The sequence below is a fragment of the Lutjanus erythropterus genome, chromosome 7 (genome assembly GCF_056507025.1).
Source record: "Lutjanus erythropterus isolate fLutEry1 chromosome 7, fLutEry1.hap2, whole genome shotgun sequence".
NCBI lineage: Eukaryota > Metazoa > Chordata > Actinopteri > Lutjaniformes > Lutjanidae > Lutjanus > Lutjanus erythropterus.
In genome coordinates, this window is record NC_139323.1 from 28,200,885 (window position 1) to 28,219,146 (window position 18,262).

General features: G+C 39.4%; 1 protein-coding gene across 2 annotated transcripts; it reads right to left on the minus strand.

Annotated features, from left to right (window-relative positions):
• Positions 1-1,484: 1,484 nt before the first annotated feature.
• Positions 1,485-17,502, minus strand: atcaya (ATCAY kinesin light chain interacting caytaxin a). 2 transcript variants are annotated; one of them, XM_084722261.1, is made up of 12 exons: positions 16,794-17,502; positions 13,316-13,415; positions 8,137-8,195; positions 7,774-8,025; positions 5,361-5,534; positions 4,569-4,671; positions 3,573-3,704; positions 3,125-3,211; positions 2,674-2,772; positions 2,422-2,457; positions 2,116-2,193; positions 1,485-1,955 (listed from the first exon to the last, which is right to left on the minus strand). In XM_084722261.1, the coding sequence occupies exons 2-12, from the start codon at positions 13,390-13,392 to the stop codon at positions 1,922-1,924; spliced, it is 1,131 nt and encodes a 376-aa protein (XP_084578387.1). In that variant the 5' UTR covers positions 13,393-13,415; positions 16,794-17,502; the 3' UTR covers positions 1,485-1,921. The 2 variants fall into 2 exon arrangements, with proteins under 2 accessions (XP_084578387.1, XP_084578388.1); XM_084722262.1 differs by lacking the exons at positions 13,316-13,415; positions 16,794-17,502 and adding an exon at positions 11,089-11,410.
• Positions 17,503-18,262: the final 760 nt, after the last annotated feature.

Genomic DNA, 18,262 nt, shown 5'->3' on the forward strand with positions numbered 1-18,262 from the left:
TCAAAATTATAGCAAGCTAAATATCTCTGGGTTGTGGACAAAACAAGACATCTGAGAGGACGTCATCTCGGGAAACAATGATTGTCATGTTTCACCATTTTCTGCCTTTTTATGGACCAAACGACTAATCGATTAATCAGGAAGATGATCAACAGATTAATCAATAATAAAAATAATTGTTAAGTTCAATTGACCTTTTACACAGCAGCCATTCTGACATGAAATATTAAAGCAAACACCGGTGTCACCAGTGACACTCATTCAGGCTGGTGTGCATGTTGACTCACTGAAAGGACTCAGACCAAGGTGACGTCCTCTAATGTCTTGTATTGTCCACAATCCAAAGATATTCAGTTTACTGTCAGATAGGAGTAGTACTCTATTTGACTTTTTTCCTTTTTTTTTAAATAATCAATCGCTAGTTTCAATCAACCTCTGAACTCCATTAAATGACACATCTAAAAAAGACATCTAAAAATCCAAAAATGAACTGTTGCCATTTCACCAAACTCGCTCCTCTAGTCACTTTTAACTTAATGAAGGGACTATTACTCCTGTACAAACTAGTAACTTTTTGCCTTTTTGTCCTGCAATTGTACGTGTTTCATCTTTGATGTTTTAGTCTTGTAAGGAACAGCACGCTGCTGTCTGTATCCTTCGGCCAGCTGGTTTCAACCAGCTAATAAAAAATGTAACACCTCAACACTTTGAAAGGTGCTGGTCGTAATGACTTGCTTACTCATGCATGCTGTTTATTCTATAACATTATCAGTCTCTGACAGAATGTGTGACTTTCTTTATTTTCAGCTTCCTTCCAGCTTTTGTTCTCCCTCAAGAACATGCACTGTGTTCTACACTGAAATAGACAGGACCTTATATAACTCGGAGCAATGAAGAGAAGAAAAGGGGAGATGGAGAGAAGCTACTCTGAAAAGCTGAAAACGACCGAGCATCAGTGTAAAGGTCTGCAAAACGCACAGAACTACGGGCAGATATCCTCCTAACAATGGAGGACTGTGAACTGCATGAATGTGAATCTGAATGTAAATGAAAGTTTAAAAGGACTACAGTTAAACCTCGCGCACGACACCCCCTGCAGAGATAACGACAAATCGTTCCCCTCTTTCACCCCGTCTGTTCCTCCTCAGCAGACATGAAGAGTTGTGCTCATGCAAATGTCCCGAATCTCTTTGCAAATAGCAAATAAGAACCTGGTCAAGAAATACATTATCACACGGCACATGAATCTACAATAGTCAGTGTCTCAGATGTATTTTACCTTCAGCTTTATTTTTCTGTTCAACAGTTTACTCACCTAAAATCTGAAGTACACTTGAATAATATTGTGTTTAAGTATTTCTCTTTTAGGAAAAGTCAGACAATTTAATTCAATATTTAAGGATGGATAAATACCTCATTGTTTAAAAAAACATATAACAAATATAATACAGAACTTTTTTGGTTTTCTTAACCAAGATTTAAAAAATGTTGCCGTGTTTATATAGTGTGTGTATTTGTACCTTTAACTGCAAGTCTACATTTTTGTTTCTTTTTTCTATTTTAAGTGATTTATTCCAAATTATAGGACTATATATTGCTAGCAAAAAGTCTTCTGTTCATGTGTATTTTTCTTTTGTTTTTATTGCACACCTGCTCTGGCAATGTAAATATCTGTTTCCCACGTCAGTAAAGCCTTTTGGAATTTGAATTTGTGTGAACAGTAAGCATTAAATATTTAAATATTTCATACTAATCTTAATCTTAATCTCTTTAATACTGAAACACAGTGGAACATGTGATTATTTGTCACTGTTTAGACATCTGAGTGAAGATATAAGGATGAATCTATATCACACTGGGACTCCTACAAGAAATACAACAGTGATTTATTTTTACCTTCACCTGCAGAGCTCTGTCCTTCTCATAATTTTTGATCTACTATCACCGACTTCGGCCTGAAAATGAATGAGAAAAGAAAGATGTGCTGAGAACTTTTAAAAAGTGTAGTGACAGTGTAGTAAAAACTGATAAATGTCTCGGCTAATCAAATGTCCACTGTGAAAATATGATATATGTTTTTTTTAAAATCCAGGTTGGATCAGGAGGCAGGTTTACCTCTCAGACTTTTTAATTGGCTCCTGTGGGACCGACTGCTGCTGCTGCTGCTCCTGCTGTCTGTGCTCCTGCTCCATCCTGCACACACGCACGCACGCACGCACGCACGCACACACACACACACACACACACACACACACACACACACACACAGAGTTAATGATGCCCATTTGCTCTCGAATTTAAAGGTAGTCTTTTTTAGCCAGTCAGTTCAAATACAGTGCTCAAACCACAGTTTAATTCTGTATAAGCAATATATATGCACTAATTATCAAAATGAAATAATAAATAACAAATGTATTGTACCTTTCCCTCCGTGCTTTAATCCTCTCCTCATCAAATCTGAAAATTAGAAAACACTGTTATATCATCATTCCACACTGTTTTAAAGAATCAGGGTATTAATATCTTTTTAAATTTATTCAGATGTTACACTCATTCTCTGACATGTTTATATGAATAATCCTTTTAAATAAATAAATAAATAGCTGCAGTCTGCAGGATGTGGTGACTGCTGCTACAGCTCTCTGTCTCCATCTCGTGGTCAGAGGTACTTACTGCACCACACACTCAGGAACGTGGACGTGCTCCATGGGGACGATCTCTGCCAGCTCATCTAGGCTGTGGACGTACTGGATCTTATTCATGAACTTCACACTGCAGACGACAACAGGACAACAACAATAACATGCATCGCTAAAATATCTACTTTAATAATTTGTGCAGCTGGAATTCTGGTACACACCGATGAGCTCTTCTACAGAGTTTAATAAATATGGGGGCTTTTCTTTGCCTATGGAGAGAAAATTCCCTGCCAACTTCACCCTGAATAAGATCCCATTGTATCTAATTTAATTATTAGTTATTATTATCATGGACTTTGTGATGTCAAACTTTCTCACCACCTTTCAAAAACTCACAAGATGGAGAGTTAACGTTACTAACTAACTTAAGCCCCATATTTTCCCACTGAAACATGATTTCTGAGTTGTTGGTTTGTGTGTATTACCTGATAAAGGGCCTGGATATGGCCAGGACGGTGCGTATGAACCACGTGGGATGAGCGATGACCAAAGACTTCAGGTTCTTCCTCAATCTGCCATCACGACACAAACAACACAGGCAGGTTAAAGTTTACACATTTAAAGGCTCCTGCTAAAACGAGCAACACGAGACATAAAAAAAAATATGAAAGTGAGAATTGAAAAGAGGTTTTTCTCTAAATAGAGACCAGCTGTAAATGAAGCCTGTGAGTCATCTTCAGTGACTGACACCAAGAGAAAACTTCCATTACTTTCCATTTCATGTCTGTCAGCATCGATGTCATGCATTTCTGCATGTTGATGGTGAACGATGCTCAGCTGCTAAATATATCAGGGTGGGCCTAATTCATGTCTCAGTTCAGAAAAGCTGTTTTATATATATCAGTATATTGGAGAGGACTCTCATTTTCTCACCTTCTGTCGATCATTTGGTAACATTTCTTGAGCCAGCTGATCCCGGGCATCTTACTGCGAGGAGTGGCTCCGTTCATGTAGATGATCAGATAATCTTCAGCCACCAGCATCTCCAGACTGCTCACCACATACCTGCAAGAAACAGTACAACGTCATGGACGGATTATAAGACAACAGGGGCTCAGACACACAAAACAGAACAAAAATAACATGATCGAAATGTGGACATGAGTCCCATGACTGAGACACCTCACACGTTAGCTCTTTGTCCAGCATAGAGCAAAGCACATTCACTGATCTCACTCTGAATCATCACTTATTCATGCATTTGTCTCAGACTTGACTATTCTAACATCCTTCTCTCTGGCTTAAAATCAAATATTAGCAAATTAAAATCTGTACAAAATCAATCCTGTTCTTATTTCATTGCACTGGCTCCCTTTACAGACTAGATCTGACTTCAAAATCCTACTTTTAACTTATAAAATATTACAAACTTGCACCAACCTACTCATCATCTCTAGTCACTGATATACCTGTTATGACTCTACGATCCTCCTCTTGTGACTATTCCGAAAATAAATAAATTATCATTAGGTGGCAGAGCTTTCTCTTCCGATCCAAATTCAAGAGGCTAGCTATTCGAAAATAAATTCAAAACACATTTATTCACATCAGCCTTCAACCTTATTTAGTCTGCTTTAAGTTTTAAACTGCAGTTAAACAGCTTATCCTCAGTTTTCCTCACATTTTTGTGTACGTGCATTGTGTGTATTATTGTATTTCACCTAATTTTTAATATATTTTTAAATATGTTGTCATTATATGTAGTTTATCTCAGTGTTTTACATCTTTCTATGTTTTGCTAACATTGTTCATCACATGCTGTGTGATATCAGGCTATAATAAACCTCGACTTGACTTCTGAATTATGGGCCCGAGCCTCACATGCATGGTGAGTATATGAAAACTAAAAGTCGGCCATGTTAGACTCACAGAAAGAGGTTTTCCATGATGTAGTGGTAGTCTGGACAGCTGCTGTCAGGCAGGTAACAGGCAGAGAAAACAATGATGGCGTTCAGGCCCTCGCCATAGTAACCTGATTGGAGAGAGTTTCAGATAACAGTCAATAATGTCATGAATGTTATTGACTTTATTGGTCAATGGATTTTCCTTTCAGAAACGAGCATTAAAAAAAAAAAAGAGCAGTTATTTGATCACCAATTTACAATAGGAGAGCACAAAATGTGCAAGTGTTCCTTTAGCCCAGGCTAAAATGTTTTTGGAAACCTACTTTGATATGATTTTAGGCAAAACAAGATCTGTCATCCGCAGAAATCTCACCGCACTCCAGTGAGCTGTCATATGTGAAAACCAGTCTAGTGACTAAGAATTCTGTTTTCAAATAATTGTGTTTTTTGTTAAACAAAATAGAAAATAAAACCATTTTTAAAAATTCTGCTCATCCCTTTTTGACCATGAAAAAGAAAAATACCTTGTATTTCAATTTTAATTTTTCTGTTTTAAAATGATAATCAAATAATCACTTGTTTTTTTATTTAAATACTCACTTCTGACAGGAAAAGCCAATGAACAGAATATACACTGACACATTGTATTACTTATTTTACATGAATGCTGGTCTAATTTAGGTGCTTGTCTTTATAATATTGTGTGGGTTAAAGTTAGCAGATTTTAATCTGTTAACTGCACATGCTGTATATTACTGGGAACAATCTATCAAAGCCTTTGATGAGTTATCAGATTGATCTCTGTCCTCTCACTGACCTCCGTGTGTGATGACTCGGAGATAAGGTCTGATGACTTGCATGTCAATACGATGCTCCTGCTCTCCGATGATCACCGTCCTCCAGAGACGCCCGTTTGTGGCGTTCCCCTCCCCGTCCATGTCTCCTGAACCGTCAGCAGGACCTGCTTTGGCTGAGGCCACCGGTGTGTCATCTGGATGGACACAGAGACAGATCTCGTTCTTTATTCTGCACTGAAATACGCACCACGCTGCAGTGTTGGATCCAAGAAAGAGTGAAACATATTATCTGTGTGTAAGCTCCTTTTCAGTGAGGTTTAGGTTGAATAATTGATTTAGGATTACTCTCAGTCTTAGTAAAACCACAGTTATCTTTTGTATCACTGTATAAGGATTAAGCTTAACATTCACGTAGGACTCAGGTTTGTGGTGAAATGTTGAATAAGGCTCAGTTTGATGATAACGCTTCACTTATGGATACATTAAGGAGACACAGAGATGAATTTTCATGATATTTTTTCATGATTTTTTATATAATACAGTCTGTATTATGTTTTTTTAAATCATAAACACATAATAGACTTCTTCTTTGTCAAATAAAGTGTTTTCTTCTCCATGAGACTCTATTGTTCTATTAGCTCTCTGGTTGTTTTAACTGTGTACGTTCCTAATGCAGGATGAGGCTCTGTGAATGTTGAGGTCTTCACCATGCAATATCGTGTGAGATTTTTTGCCTAAATAAAATAAATGCTTTGATGCAAGCTTTCTTACACCCCTTAAAATCACAAAAGCCTCATGACCCCTTTGGCGACCCCTAGTGTGGAGAACCAGTGTCTTCTGTTAGACAGTGTTTTACATAAATAAACTATTAAAACAATTACATAGAAAGAGAAATACAAGTACAGAAAATGAAATATACCAACAATATTTTAAGATTTGAATGAAGAGCATATTAAACAAATAAAACAGATAGAAATGATAAACTTGAACTGGACTGACTGGAAAAATAAAACTCAAAATTGGGGCTGCGCAATTAACTAAAATATTAAGGGCAATATCCAAATTGCAGAAGTTGCAGTTTGTTATCAAAGGAAAATGTATAACAAAACAGCATTATAATGAAGCATTTAGTGCTGCAGAGATGTCCTGTCCTGCAAATCTTGTTCTCCAGATGTGATAAAACAAGTTTGTTTAGTTCAGACTCCAACAAATGTCACATCATCATGATGTTTTTTTTTTTTTCAAGGAAAATAAAAAAAATTGTGATGCAAAATGTCATTCCTGCTGTTCGTGAATGAAGCCAGTGAGTCATCTTCAGTGACTGACAGGAAGTGATAACTTCCATTACTCTCCATTTCATGTCTGTCAGTATCGATGTCATGCATTTCTGTATTCTGATGGTGAATCAGTAGCTAAATATATCAGGGTGGGCCTAATTCCTGTTTCAGTTCAGAAAAGTTGTTTCATATATCAATATGTTGGAGCACTTTCTCATTTTCCCACCTTCTGTCAATCAATTGGTAACATTTCTTGATCCCAGGCATCATCAGCAATCATATAATCAGAATATCTGTTAAAATAATCTCTCTTTTTTGTTTTACCATATTATGCATTTCTACTTAAAATGTGTTAATGATTCTGCAAGCTTCAGCACAGACACATAGATATTACATGCAGATTCATATGAATTCCAATTACTACATTTGAAGATTCAGATTAAACTGAAAACTTAATATTAAAGCTAGTTTTAAAAGCTGAAGGTCAGTGTTATGGCTTACAGCTCCAGTAAATATTTACGCATCTCTGTGGACGCTGCTTTATCCAGGAGTGCACACACAGATAATATCTGTAGCAAGGTACAACAACAACGCATTCACTTTGTTAGGAGACTATGGTTATTTGGAGCAAACAAACAGATCCTGTTATTGTTTTACCAATCTATAATACAGACTTTTATTCAGTATGTGATCAGTGCACGATACAGTTGACTGGTTTGACTGCTCCACGTCTGCTCAAACATGGTGGGTCAAACACTTGACTCATGTTTCAAGCTGTGAGTGAATACCAAAAGACTGTTGTCTCTGGCCGGTAAAATCACATCCGACCCCGCTCATATTTTATTTGAAGTATATCAACTTTTGGCATCAAAGAGAAGATTTAGAGTCCCACAGGCTCGACTGAACAGACTTCAGAGCTCTTTCATTCTTCAGTCTGTCAAGCCGTGTAATCAGATTTTGTGTTTTAAGTAGGCCTCAGTGTTCCTCTGTGGAGGACTAAACACTGAACGCTGAAGGGAATGATTAAACTGATGCACTGTAGCCACTTATTCGGGATGTCTGATGTAATGTACTAGTTTTGTTGTTTGGTTAAATGTTTTGTTATTTATGTGAAACGTGTGAAAGGGGTTAAGCCAGACCATTTTTATCTTCTTACCCTCCCACTCCAGCTCGTTTCCATTGGTGATGAATTCCAGCGAGTCTGTCTCATCAGGCGTATCAATGTCATCTACGTTTATGTCCAGGTCGTCTGGTGTGTCCAGGAAGTCATCCGACAGCAAAGAGCCCTCACTCTGGTCCAGTGAAAGGTTCATCTCCGGGGCAATCAGCGTACGCCGTTTACGGTGTGATGAGGACACACCGACGCCGCCTCCTCCAGGTGGGCTCACGTTCAGGGAGTTAGGGGGAGCTACAGCAGGACCAGGAGAGAAGAGAGACAGACCAAGGAAAGTAACTTTAGTTTACTTGAGACAGATCAGGAAATGTCATCAGTGACCCTCCTCTCCACGGTGTTACTTACAGGCTCTGTTGTCTGTGAGACCGCAGGATGAATCCATGTCTCCGTACTCTGGTAGTGGTCTGCAGGGAAACATACACAGGTCAGCAACCAGCATCATGGTCGTTCAGTGTAATAATATAAAACAAATCATATATAAAGACGCACTTACTGAGTCCTGAATAGAAACACCCTCAAAGGGAGAGTTCACCCCCGAATAAAAAAAAATACATATTTTTCTTCTGACCTGTAGTGCTATTTATCTAACTTGATAGTTTTGGTATGAGTTGCAAAGTTTTGGAGATATTGAGCGTAAAGATATCTGCTTGCTTTCCAATACAATGGAACTAGATGGAACCCAGCTTGTGGTGCTCAAAGTGCCAAAAAATACATTTGAAAAACTCAACACCAGCGCCTTTGTCCTGATCATGACCTGGTAATCCACAGACCTTGTTGTGAGCAGTTTCACGCAGGAACTATTTTCTCCTTCTCAATGAAGCGTGCATCTACTCATGGATGAGAGGCTTGTGCTCATGATAAGGTTGGCCGATGTCTCATGAACTGTGATGGATGATGATATCGTTATTGGAGTGTCAGGGGCATTTTTGACAGCATAAGAAAGGCTGTCCCTCAGCAAAAAAGCGATGAGGGAGGAACCTCACCAGCTCCCCACTGTAAACACCACTATCGCTCTGATGGCAACATCCAACTGTTTCACTCAGCCAACAGCGAAGCGAGCAGGAAAAACAACTCTTACATCCCTGTGTCGGGTTTAAAGGAGTCTTTGTCTCTGCACCACAAGCCTGTAACTCTGTTCTTGGGCGCTAAAACACTTAAAACAAAGTTAGCTGGCCGACTAGCTGCATTGAGGAAGGTAAGAAAACAGCAGCATAAATGACAACACCATGACTGACAGCAACAGCCAGGTTTAATAAGAAAATAATAAAAAGGACACGTCAACAGAATATGTCAACTTCTGCCTTACTGCAACTCTAAAGGGACAAACCTCCTCAAATACAGAGGGCTTTTAAATCACAATGTTACAATGGTAAAGGGCTCAGTAGTTGAGAGACTCTGCTGTTGAGGTTATAAAAATGTATTTCTTTGCCGCTTTGAGCACAATAAGCCAAGTGTCATCTGTTTCTACTCTATTTGAGAGAAGGCAACCATACAGCCAATATCTCCAAAACTCTGAAACTCATAACAAAACTCTCTTGACAGATAAATAGCACTACAGGTACAGTAAGAGGAACCAAACATGCTTTTGATTTTGGGGTGAACTGTCTCTTTAACTTTGAGCCTGTAAGATTTATTTGTGCTACGTTTTCTAACATGCAGTGGTCTATAACTACTGCGTCACAATAAAGTGTAACAGTATGATTAGGATGTTGTTCAGTGGACCAGTGAAGGCGTGGGTGTTGTCACTGATCTGGCTGAGCACTAAAAAGAGGAGCGAGCAGAAGAGGATAGAGATGGTAATTAACTTCTCTCTTGGGAGAGATGAAGATTACAGGGCTGCCAGGCGAGGAGAAATAGAGGAGAAAAGGGGAGGAATACGAGACAGAATGAGGGAAGACGTGTGTGTCTGCATGCAGACAAAGTGGTGCAGCTCTTTTTTTCACTTGTTATTTACTGCTGACGCGCTGCACAGAGGAGGAGCAGACAGGAGGTCAAAATCTCGATTTTGCATATGTTTGTGTGTGTAAGCCATTCGGGAGTAAGCAAAACTACGCACATTAGGACAGATTTGCTTACATGTGCATATCAGCAACAACAACACCCAGTGCAGCCGAGGAACTGGAAACAGACTTGTGTAACTAAATGGTTAAAGGGTGAATATGAATTTTCCTGACGTAGGGGTTGTATGAGGTACTTATCCACAGTCGGTGTGTCACCTAGATGGCGGTTGGCACACTCTCAGTTTGGAGAAGCAGCAGGGGAAGTAAAAGTGAAAGGTATTTTCACAACCTAAAAAAAGGACCACCTTAAAATATTAGTATAAGTGTACGTTGTATTACTATTTTCACTATTTTAAAGGTAGAATCAGTAGAATTTGTTCTAACTGATAGTTGATTGTTGAGTCTCATTTCCAGGACATCAAATTCCAACATTTTGGGTCGGCAAAGCGTCCTGAGTACAGCAAAACAATAAGAAATACAGGCAGAGGACAGGGTCTCTGCAGATATAACCACTACCACACTCTTTTCTTTTTTCCAGGGAAAATGGAAAATGTCAACTCCTGTGTTCTGCAAGGTAAAATTATTGTTTTTGCAAAAGAAGTCTGGTTGAGCAAGACTGAAGCTTATATAATGTCTGTTTCCCGCCAGAAAAGGCTCTCTGCCCGCAAGGTAGGCAGATATCTATATATAGTGTACACTCAAACTGATATTGATTATTTAAGTGGGCCTTTTTCAAATGTCTAAAATACATTTTACCGCTGACCCTGTCCACAGCGATACATTGCTTAGCTTCCATGCTGGTACCCCTCTCTGCTTCTCCAAACTGAGGGGGTGTCTGCTGGCATCTACTGCAGGTAATACACTAACTATAGATAAGCACCTCATACGACCCCCACTTCAAATCATCTGACTACCCCTTTAAAACACAAGAGGTGCAGAGCTACAGCGCAGAGAGGGTCTTAGCTGCAGTCCCGTGAAAACCAACTGCTTCATCCTCCCATCTAGAGGAGGAGGACAGTGTGTGTGTGTGCTCCTCCTGAGCCAACAATACTGGCTTTAGCCCAGAGGAACAGGCACTGATGAAAGGTTCGACCCTATTCCCCCCGAGGACCCCTGCAGTGATTACTAGTCCAGCGCCTCCTTTGTCAAAAAATGAAGCCTTTTATTATAAGCTGAACAGATTTATGGATTTATTTCCTCTTTTAACAAAAGCAACGTAATCTCTTTTGTTCCTGCATATGGCTGCTCTGTCCTTCAGCTACAGACACCAATATCAGGATGAAGTGATAATGCTTACCTTCTGGAAAATAGCACAGGGCTGCTTTTGTCAGAGTCGATTCAAATGAGCTTTGTAACCTCACACACCTTTGTATTTGCCTTGCATACTCATCCCCTGTCTTCTCAGCTGACAACAGACAGTCTGGAACAGAGCGTCTCTCAGAGGTCTACCTTAATAATCCCTCTCCTCCGTGTCTGTCTGTCTTTAACCAAAAACCTGCCACCATTTTCCTGGCGATGCTCTGTTGTTGATCGGCGACTGCTGTTGCGTCACATGACGTAGCCTGAGACCATTTACAGACAGAGCTGCACCTGCTCCCTGGCTTCCTGCCTCACCATCTGATGGAGGAGGAGGGAAGAGGGAGGAGGGAGGAGGAGCAGGAGGAGGAGGAGGAGGAGGAGGAGAGAGCCCGGCACTAACTGTCATCATCACACCTCTCGCCTGCTCTTTTTCTGCCCGTCAAGCTCTGCATCTCAATCTGTGAGCGTCAAATTCACTCGCTCTCTAAATCTTTGTGGAGCCCGCATTCATCTTTCTGTCTGTTTCTCTTTCTTCTCGTCTGTGGCAAATAATCAATTTTCTAAATGATTAAAGTCTTCAGTCTTTAATAGTGCATTACTAGCTACACTAATGCTTAGAAGGTAGAGCAGAAATGAGATGTGGCTATCTATCAATATGTTTTATTTAAAAGTCTCACAATATCTCAAGTTTGTACTTAAAGTACAATTATGAGGTTGTACATTGCTTGAGTATTTTTATTGGATGCTCATTAATAATTTTTACTACTTTATAATATACTGTCCACTATATATTTGAAGCCAATACAGATGTAACAATATATCAAATACTACAATATTGCAATAAAAAATATCTCAATACTATGCTGGACTGTGGCAAAGTATCAGGTTATTACATGGTTAATTATTTTACTGTATTATTTTAAATTTATTTTATAAAAGGTCTGCCACTGACTGCTGCATTGATTGTTTGCGACAATTCATGGTTTATACATGATCATGGCTGGCTACTTTCATTTTTCATTTTGTATTAAAGAGGGGATGCAGAAGCACTTTAAGTTAAAAGGAAAAACAAATGTTAGCCAAACAAAGATGGTGTATATGTGAGATTTTTTTTTTATCATGGTGTTATTGTACCCTGAGGTTTTGGTATTGTTACGTCCCTAATCTCAACTAATGCTGAGAAAGCAGAGCGGAAATTATAAATGGATATCTATGATTATATATATTTTTTAAAAAGTTGTAAGAAAAAAACCCCACAATATTACAAATAGTACACTGGCTCAAGTGTTCATTGTTCAAGCGCTCAAGTTTTTTTGGACTCTGATGAAGACAGTCAAAATATCAGTCTAAAACTCTGTTGCTGTTGTCCGTGCACTCCAGCATTTTTGGACCTAGTTTCCACTTTGTTTGTGACAAGATTATCCTCCAGTGTAATTGAAGAACCCTCTACTTTTTGTCAGGGTCCCACAGCACCTTGTCAGGGTTTATATTGTATTAATGACCCTCTCACTGTATATTATCCCTCCTTAATCTCCCCAGCAGTATATAAAGTAGTAGTTCCACCTTTACCAGCTACAGCATGACAGAAATTAAGACATTACTGCATCACTAATTATAATCCAGTAATATAATAAATGAGATTCTGAAATGGGCTGTTCTACACAATGATGAGTACTTTTACTTTTGGTACTTTATGTTTATTTTAATGAGAATACTTTTGTACTTTTACCTTAAGTAAAAAAAAAGTGAATGCATTACATTTAATGTAATAGAGTATTTTTACAGTTTGGTACCGTTACTGTTAATTAAGTAAAAGATCGGAGTACTTCTTCCATCACTGTAAATATTGCAGCTTCTAAATGTACCCAGTCTTCACTGTACTGGAAGTAACAGGGTGCAGCTGATCCACAAAGAAACTCTGTTTGGCAATTAATTAATAATTAACTGCACAATTAATCCACAATAATATATTATCTACTCATGCATAAATCAAAACGTGATGCATATTCAGCAACATACACAAACACAAGAATATGCATGTTGCTAAAGGCGTGCACACACACACACACACACATACACACACACACACTCAGCTCTGAGAGATGCTTTAAGGGCAGTTTTTTGCTTTGCTGTTTCATTTAAACATCAGCAAACTGGCTGTTTGACATCTACAGGACATGTCTAATACAATAGATGCTGACTAGTAGAAAGTAAAAGGATTTCACCTGGGGAAATCTTCATCCTGCCACTCGTCTTTCACTTCCATGTTCTCCATTCGTAGAGTTGCCTCTGTAGTGCCCATCCCTCAGAGAGGAGAGCCGGGGCCTGGAGGTGTGAAGGAAATGTTTATTAATGAGCCACATTTACATTAACAGAGGAAAACTGAAACATAAAATAAATTTACTAACTAAAGAGCTTCATGGCTGCACTGCAGGAACTCTGATGTGTTTGACTTTGAAGACAGAAGTCATCAGTAAGTGGAATTTATCAAAATAATTTTTCATTATAATTTTGGGGCTGTAACCGCTGCTGCTCACATGGTATTTATCCCCCTGGCCAGAAGAGCACATGTGAGAGGCATGTGACCGGCTCGGACTCGTTTTCTGAGCTCAGCTCTCCTCAAAGTCAAATATCACGTATTAATTTTTTCCTGGGTGGAATTCAGGAGGCCAATGAGGAGGAGGACGACATGCAGACCTAATCCTCCCCCTCTGCTCCATAATCCTGCTGCACTGATGTGACTGCTGCTGCCTGTTTGATCTCTGCTCACACTAAGAATTTATGTCACCAGGAGCATTAATAGAAAAGCTTCTCTTATGTTCTAACACTCTTTCATTTGTGCTCAAGAATTTGAAGAGAATTCACAAATGCCTTCAATACAGTGACTGCATACTGCAAAATGGCAGCATTAGGATGCACTCCACTTCTCTACATTAGAAATGAACAATTAATTGAAATATTATGTAAATTGCAATTTGGCCAAGTGCAATATCCAAATCACAGATGCTGCAATTTTTTGATAAATATGTAACAACAGCAATATAATGAAGCAGTATAGTGCTGCAGGGATGCCCAAGTCTACAAATCTTTTCTTTAAAAAAATTTAATTTCTTTTATATGGGAAAATGAAAATATTGAAGCAAAAACGATCATGCCTGCTAATCATCTAAATCATTTTTTTCTTACCATACTGGGCAGGCCTGCTTTAAATTACAGGATTTAATGCTGAAATCTAGATGCATTATCACAACACAATACCGACACATTGATTTTGACACAGTTTTGGCTGAGAGCAGCACTGTGGATATTTAATTAGAACTCATTGTATTTCTGCACTCGAGTATAAAATCCACAGTGTCTGAGCAGGTTCTGTCAAGTGACGGAGGATTCCCAGGTCTATGCTGGAGGTTATTCTTAGAAACGGAGACCCCGAGGAAAGGCGTGCATCATTAAAGTGCTTGTCCATGTGGCATTAATGCAATTCAGAACGTGTTAAAGGCAAAATTCTACACTTTTCATGTGGATGTTCAGAGTTGATGGTAAATGTACTTAACTGAAGCAATAAATTCCTCAGTCTGTGCTATATTGACCAAGAAAACTGAGTGCTGTAGTGCCTACATGTACCAGGATGCTTTGCTGGTGACTTGTGACTCATGCCCACGTTGCCTATAGCTATTACTTTGTTGGGCAAAACACAGTGTTAGGAGACAAAAATACGAGCATGCCTGCTGGCTGCTGAGAGGCGGAGACTAGAAATCCCGGCCAAAATATCCTGCAGTTCTTCCTGCATCCAGTGACATCACAGTGACATCGATGGATGCAGGAAAAACAACAGATTCTCCAGCAGGAAACCTCGCCCTTCTCTGTCAATATAACACACTGCACTGAGGAATTTATTGCTTCAATTGAGTACATTTACCATCAACACTGACTGGGCATCCACATTAAAAGTGTAGAATTTTCCCTTTAAATGTCTACAACTAATATATAACAGAACCAGTGTGATTCAGACATTCTTGTCGGCAGTTCATAATGTTGCTCACAATGAGAAATAATGCAACATACAGTGAGGGAAATACAAGCGTTTTGTCCTTCATGTTGAACGTCTTTAAGGGGTTGAGCTTGCTGAGAGATGTTCTCTGGCTCTCATTTCATGCTGCTTGCCACAATATGTTACTTTATTTTATTTTCAACAACTTCAACCTCAACAACAACCAGTCTGGTGACCCCCAGAAATTATTTCATGACCCCCATGAGGATCCTGAGCCATGAAATTCCCTGCATGAGGATCTGAGGCTTGCTGAATCAGTAACTTCTTTTACATCACTTCTCAAAAATACCTTTTCTTCAGCCTTTTATTAACTCTAGCATACTATTTTATTATCAATAGGTCTTTTGTGATTGTTTCATTATAACTATTTTTCTCTGGGGGGTTTGCTCTGTTTTTGTTTTAACTGTGTGACCCACTTGCCCCAATTGTTTTCAACTGGACAAATAAAAGACATTTTAGTCACAACTGAAAATGGAAAATCATTTTTCAAGACTCCCCCAGAGACCCCCCCAAAAAAAATGTCAATCAAGGGTGTTTCACAGCACGACAACATGAGTTCCTTTGATATAATTACTAGAGGGAGTGGAGTGGTTTGAGTGGTTTTAGTGGTTTTGGCAGCGACACTTGTGGCTGAGTATGAATTGACAGGCAGCCAAGTGTCACACAGATGTAATGATTCATTTCCACATGCTTTAAATTTAATATGAGCCGCAAGAGACTGTATCATGATAATAAATCAACCAACACATCACACCCTTGTTTCATAGAATCAAATGTGACAACACCCAGAAAAAGAGAGAGAGGTGGTGTGTGGTGCACGCTGTCAGAAAACAGAATAAATCATTTATCACAGAAGAGAAGGAGATTCCCTCTTTCTCACATCATGTTTGACAGGCTGCTAAGTTTTGACAAGAGCAAAAAATCAGAAATGTAATAAGAGAAAATATTCCATCAGCCATTTAAGATTTCTACAAAATCCTGCTGTGTGGAGAAACTGGGCTTTCTAAGATGTAACTCACTGCATATATGTCACTGAAAAACCCTTTTCCTGAGCATTTTGATTGATAGTGGGAAACATGCCAAGTGGGCTGAAAAAACGGGACAGATATTTGTTACAAATACTACTAGCCAGTAGTAAAAAACAAACAAAACAAGGTAAATACCAGGAAATGGCTGAGTAAAGGGTCTCCTACAATCCCCTAAATTTATATTATGGAATGATTGACTTTTTCCTTTCAGACATGCCGCTTAAAAATGTGAAAAATACCAGAAAAACTGTAAATCAAGATCATGTTTTATTTACATTACACTCCTACGATGACCCTGTCTGCTGTCCTTTGGTCTGTCTGTTATATTTTTGCCATGAAAAAGCAAAAAAGAAAGACTCTGCTCCTGTGCACGTATTGTGCTGCCCATCTAAGATTTCTACAAACTGAATGGCCACCAAATGTGCAGCATGTTCCCATCACAGAGTAAAATGGCCCCTCAGCCTTTCTAGGTCATCACAAATGGAACAGCCAATAGGAAAAAAAACCTAAATGGATTTCATGTATTAGTGGACAATCTAATGTGCATGCAATCAGTTTGATGTGTCCTAATGTGCAGCAAGCAGAACAGAAATGCAAGGACGTTCAGCTGGTGGCTATACTCACATGAGCGGTGTGAGATCCCCACAAAACCTCCTGCTGCTCCGTGTCTGCGTGTCCTCCCTCCTCCTCCTCCTCAGTCACAAATGCAAAGATTCAGGAGGAGAAAGTCCTTCTCACCGGGGTCAGGCTGAAATTTCTCCTCTCACGCTCCCACTCATTCACATGCACACACACACTCACGCACAGACACAGTCATACAGTGTCCTCGCTGTCAGCCGCTCGCCAGCAGCAGGTGTCTGAAGACAGGGGGCACCTCTGTGCTGCCGGACTCCCCCTCCTCTCCTCCGCCTCTGGCCACCTTTGTTGGGGGAAAGACTGGCCGTGAAGAGCGAGCCGACAGCCTACCTCTCAGCTCCTACGTCCACACCACCAAGACACAAAATTCCTTTAATCAGAATGCATCTGCTCTGGCATCGTGATCTCCATCTCTATATTTCCCCCTTTTAGCTCCTAATACCTCTGGAGTATCTTTTCCCGACTCCCAAATATCAATTCAAACCCAAATCTCTCTGAGGGGGCAGCTTATTTATCCCTACAGCAACTTGGGAAAAATGAGCACCAGTCTCTGTGTCTCTTTACTCCATTGGATAATCCTGCTGTTGTTTTCGGTGGTCCTCTGTGTGGCTGCTGTTCCCTGGCAACAGCATCTCTCCCTCTCCATCCATAGCTGCTGCACCCCTCCCTCTCTGTCTCCTCACCCCAGTCTCTTTCATGCTATACCCCAATTCTCCTCTCACACATGAATTATTCAGCCCCTTACTTCACTTGCAACCAACCAATCATATCATCTCTGCTCAGTTTCCATGCATGGCTGCAAAAATTTACTCTAAATACTCTTTCTACAATTTATTTTTGCCCCTGGTGGTTCTGCTAACCCTACAAACCACAGAAGTAATTATTTATAGGTTAATGTTTTAATCTGACGTTTTTTATCTTTATTTATTGCAGATTTTTCCCTCTGTCTTCAATGCTGTGCTACTCCTGGGGTGATGTCTTTAAACCCCAAGGTCGTTTTTTTTTTCTTAGCAATATCAGAGATTAGCCCATGATTTCCAAGCAGTTTAATGGAAAACTCGTAAAGCACCTAAGTATGATGGTCTGCTGAGTTTTTTGTCCACTGACTCACTGCCTGGTGGTTGGATTTATATTAGATTACATCTTTATCATCGGTGCAAGCATGACTGACAGACACACGAGATATTCAGGAAACTCACCGGGTCCGAACCGAGAGGATTCAAGTCAATCTACTTCCGTCTTCGCGGAAGTCCTTAGAATATAATTTATTTTATAGAAGACTTTGATGCGAACATTTCTTTTTATTTTCCTCTGCTTGTTCTTCGGTGTCTTCTTATTTTGCATTTCTTAAAATTCTCCTTATTTATTAATTTGTGGTTTGTAGTAGTTACTTCTCAAAAAAAAAAAAAAAAAAAAAAAAAAAAATTTGCACCAAACATTTCTGTCAGGCTACTGTA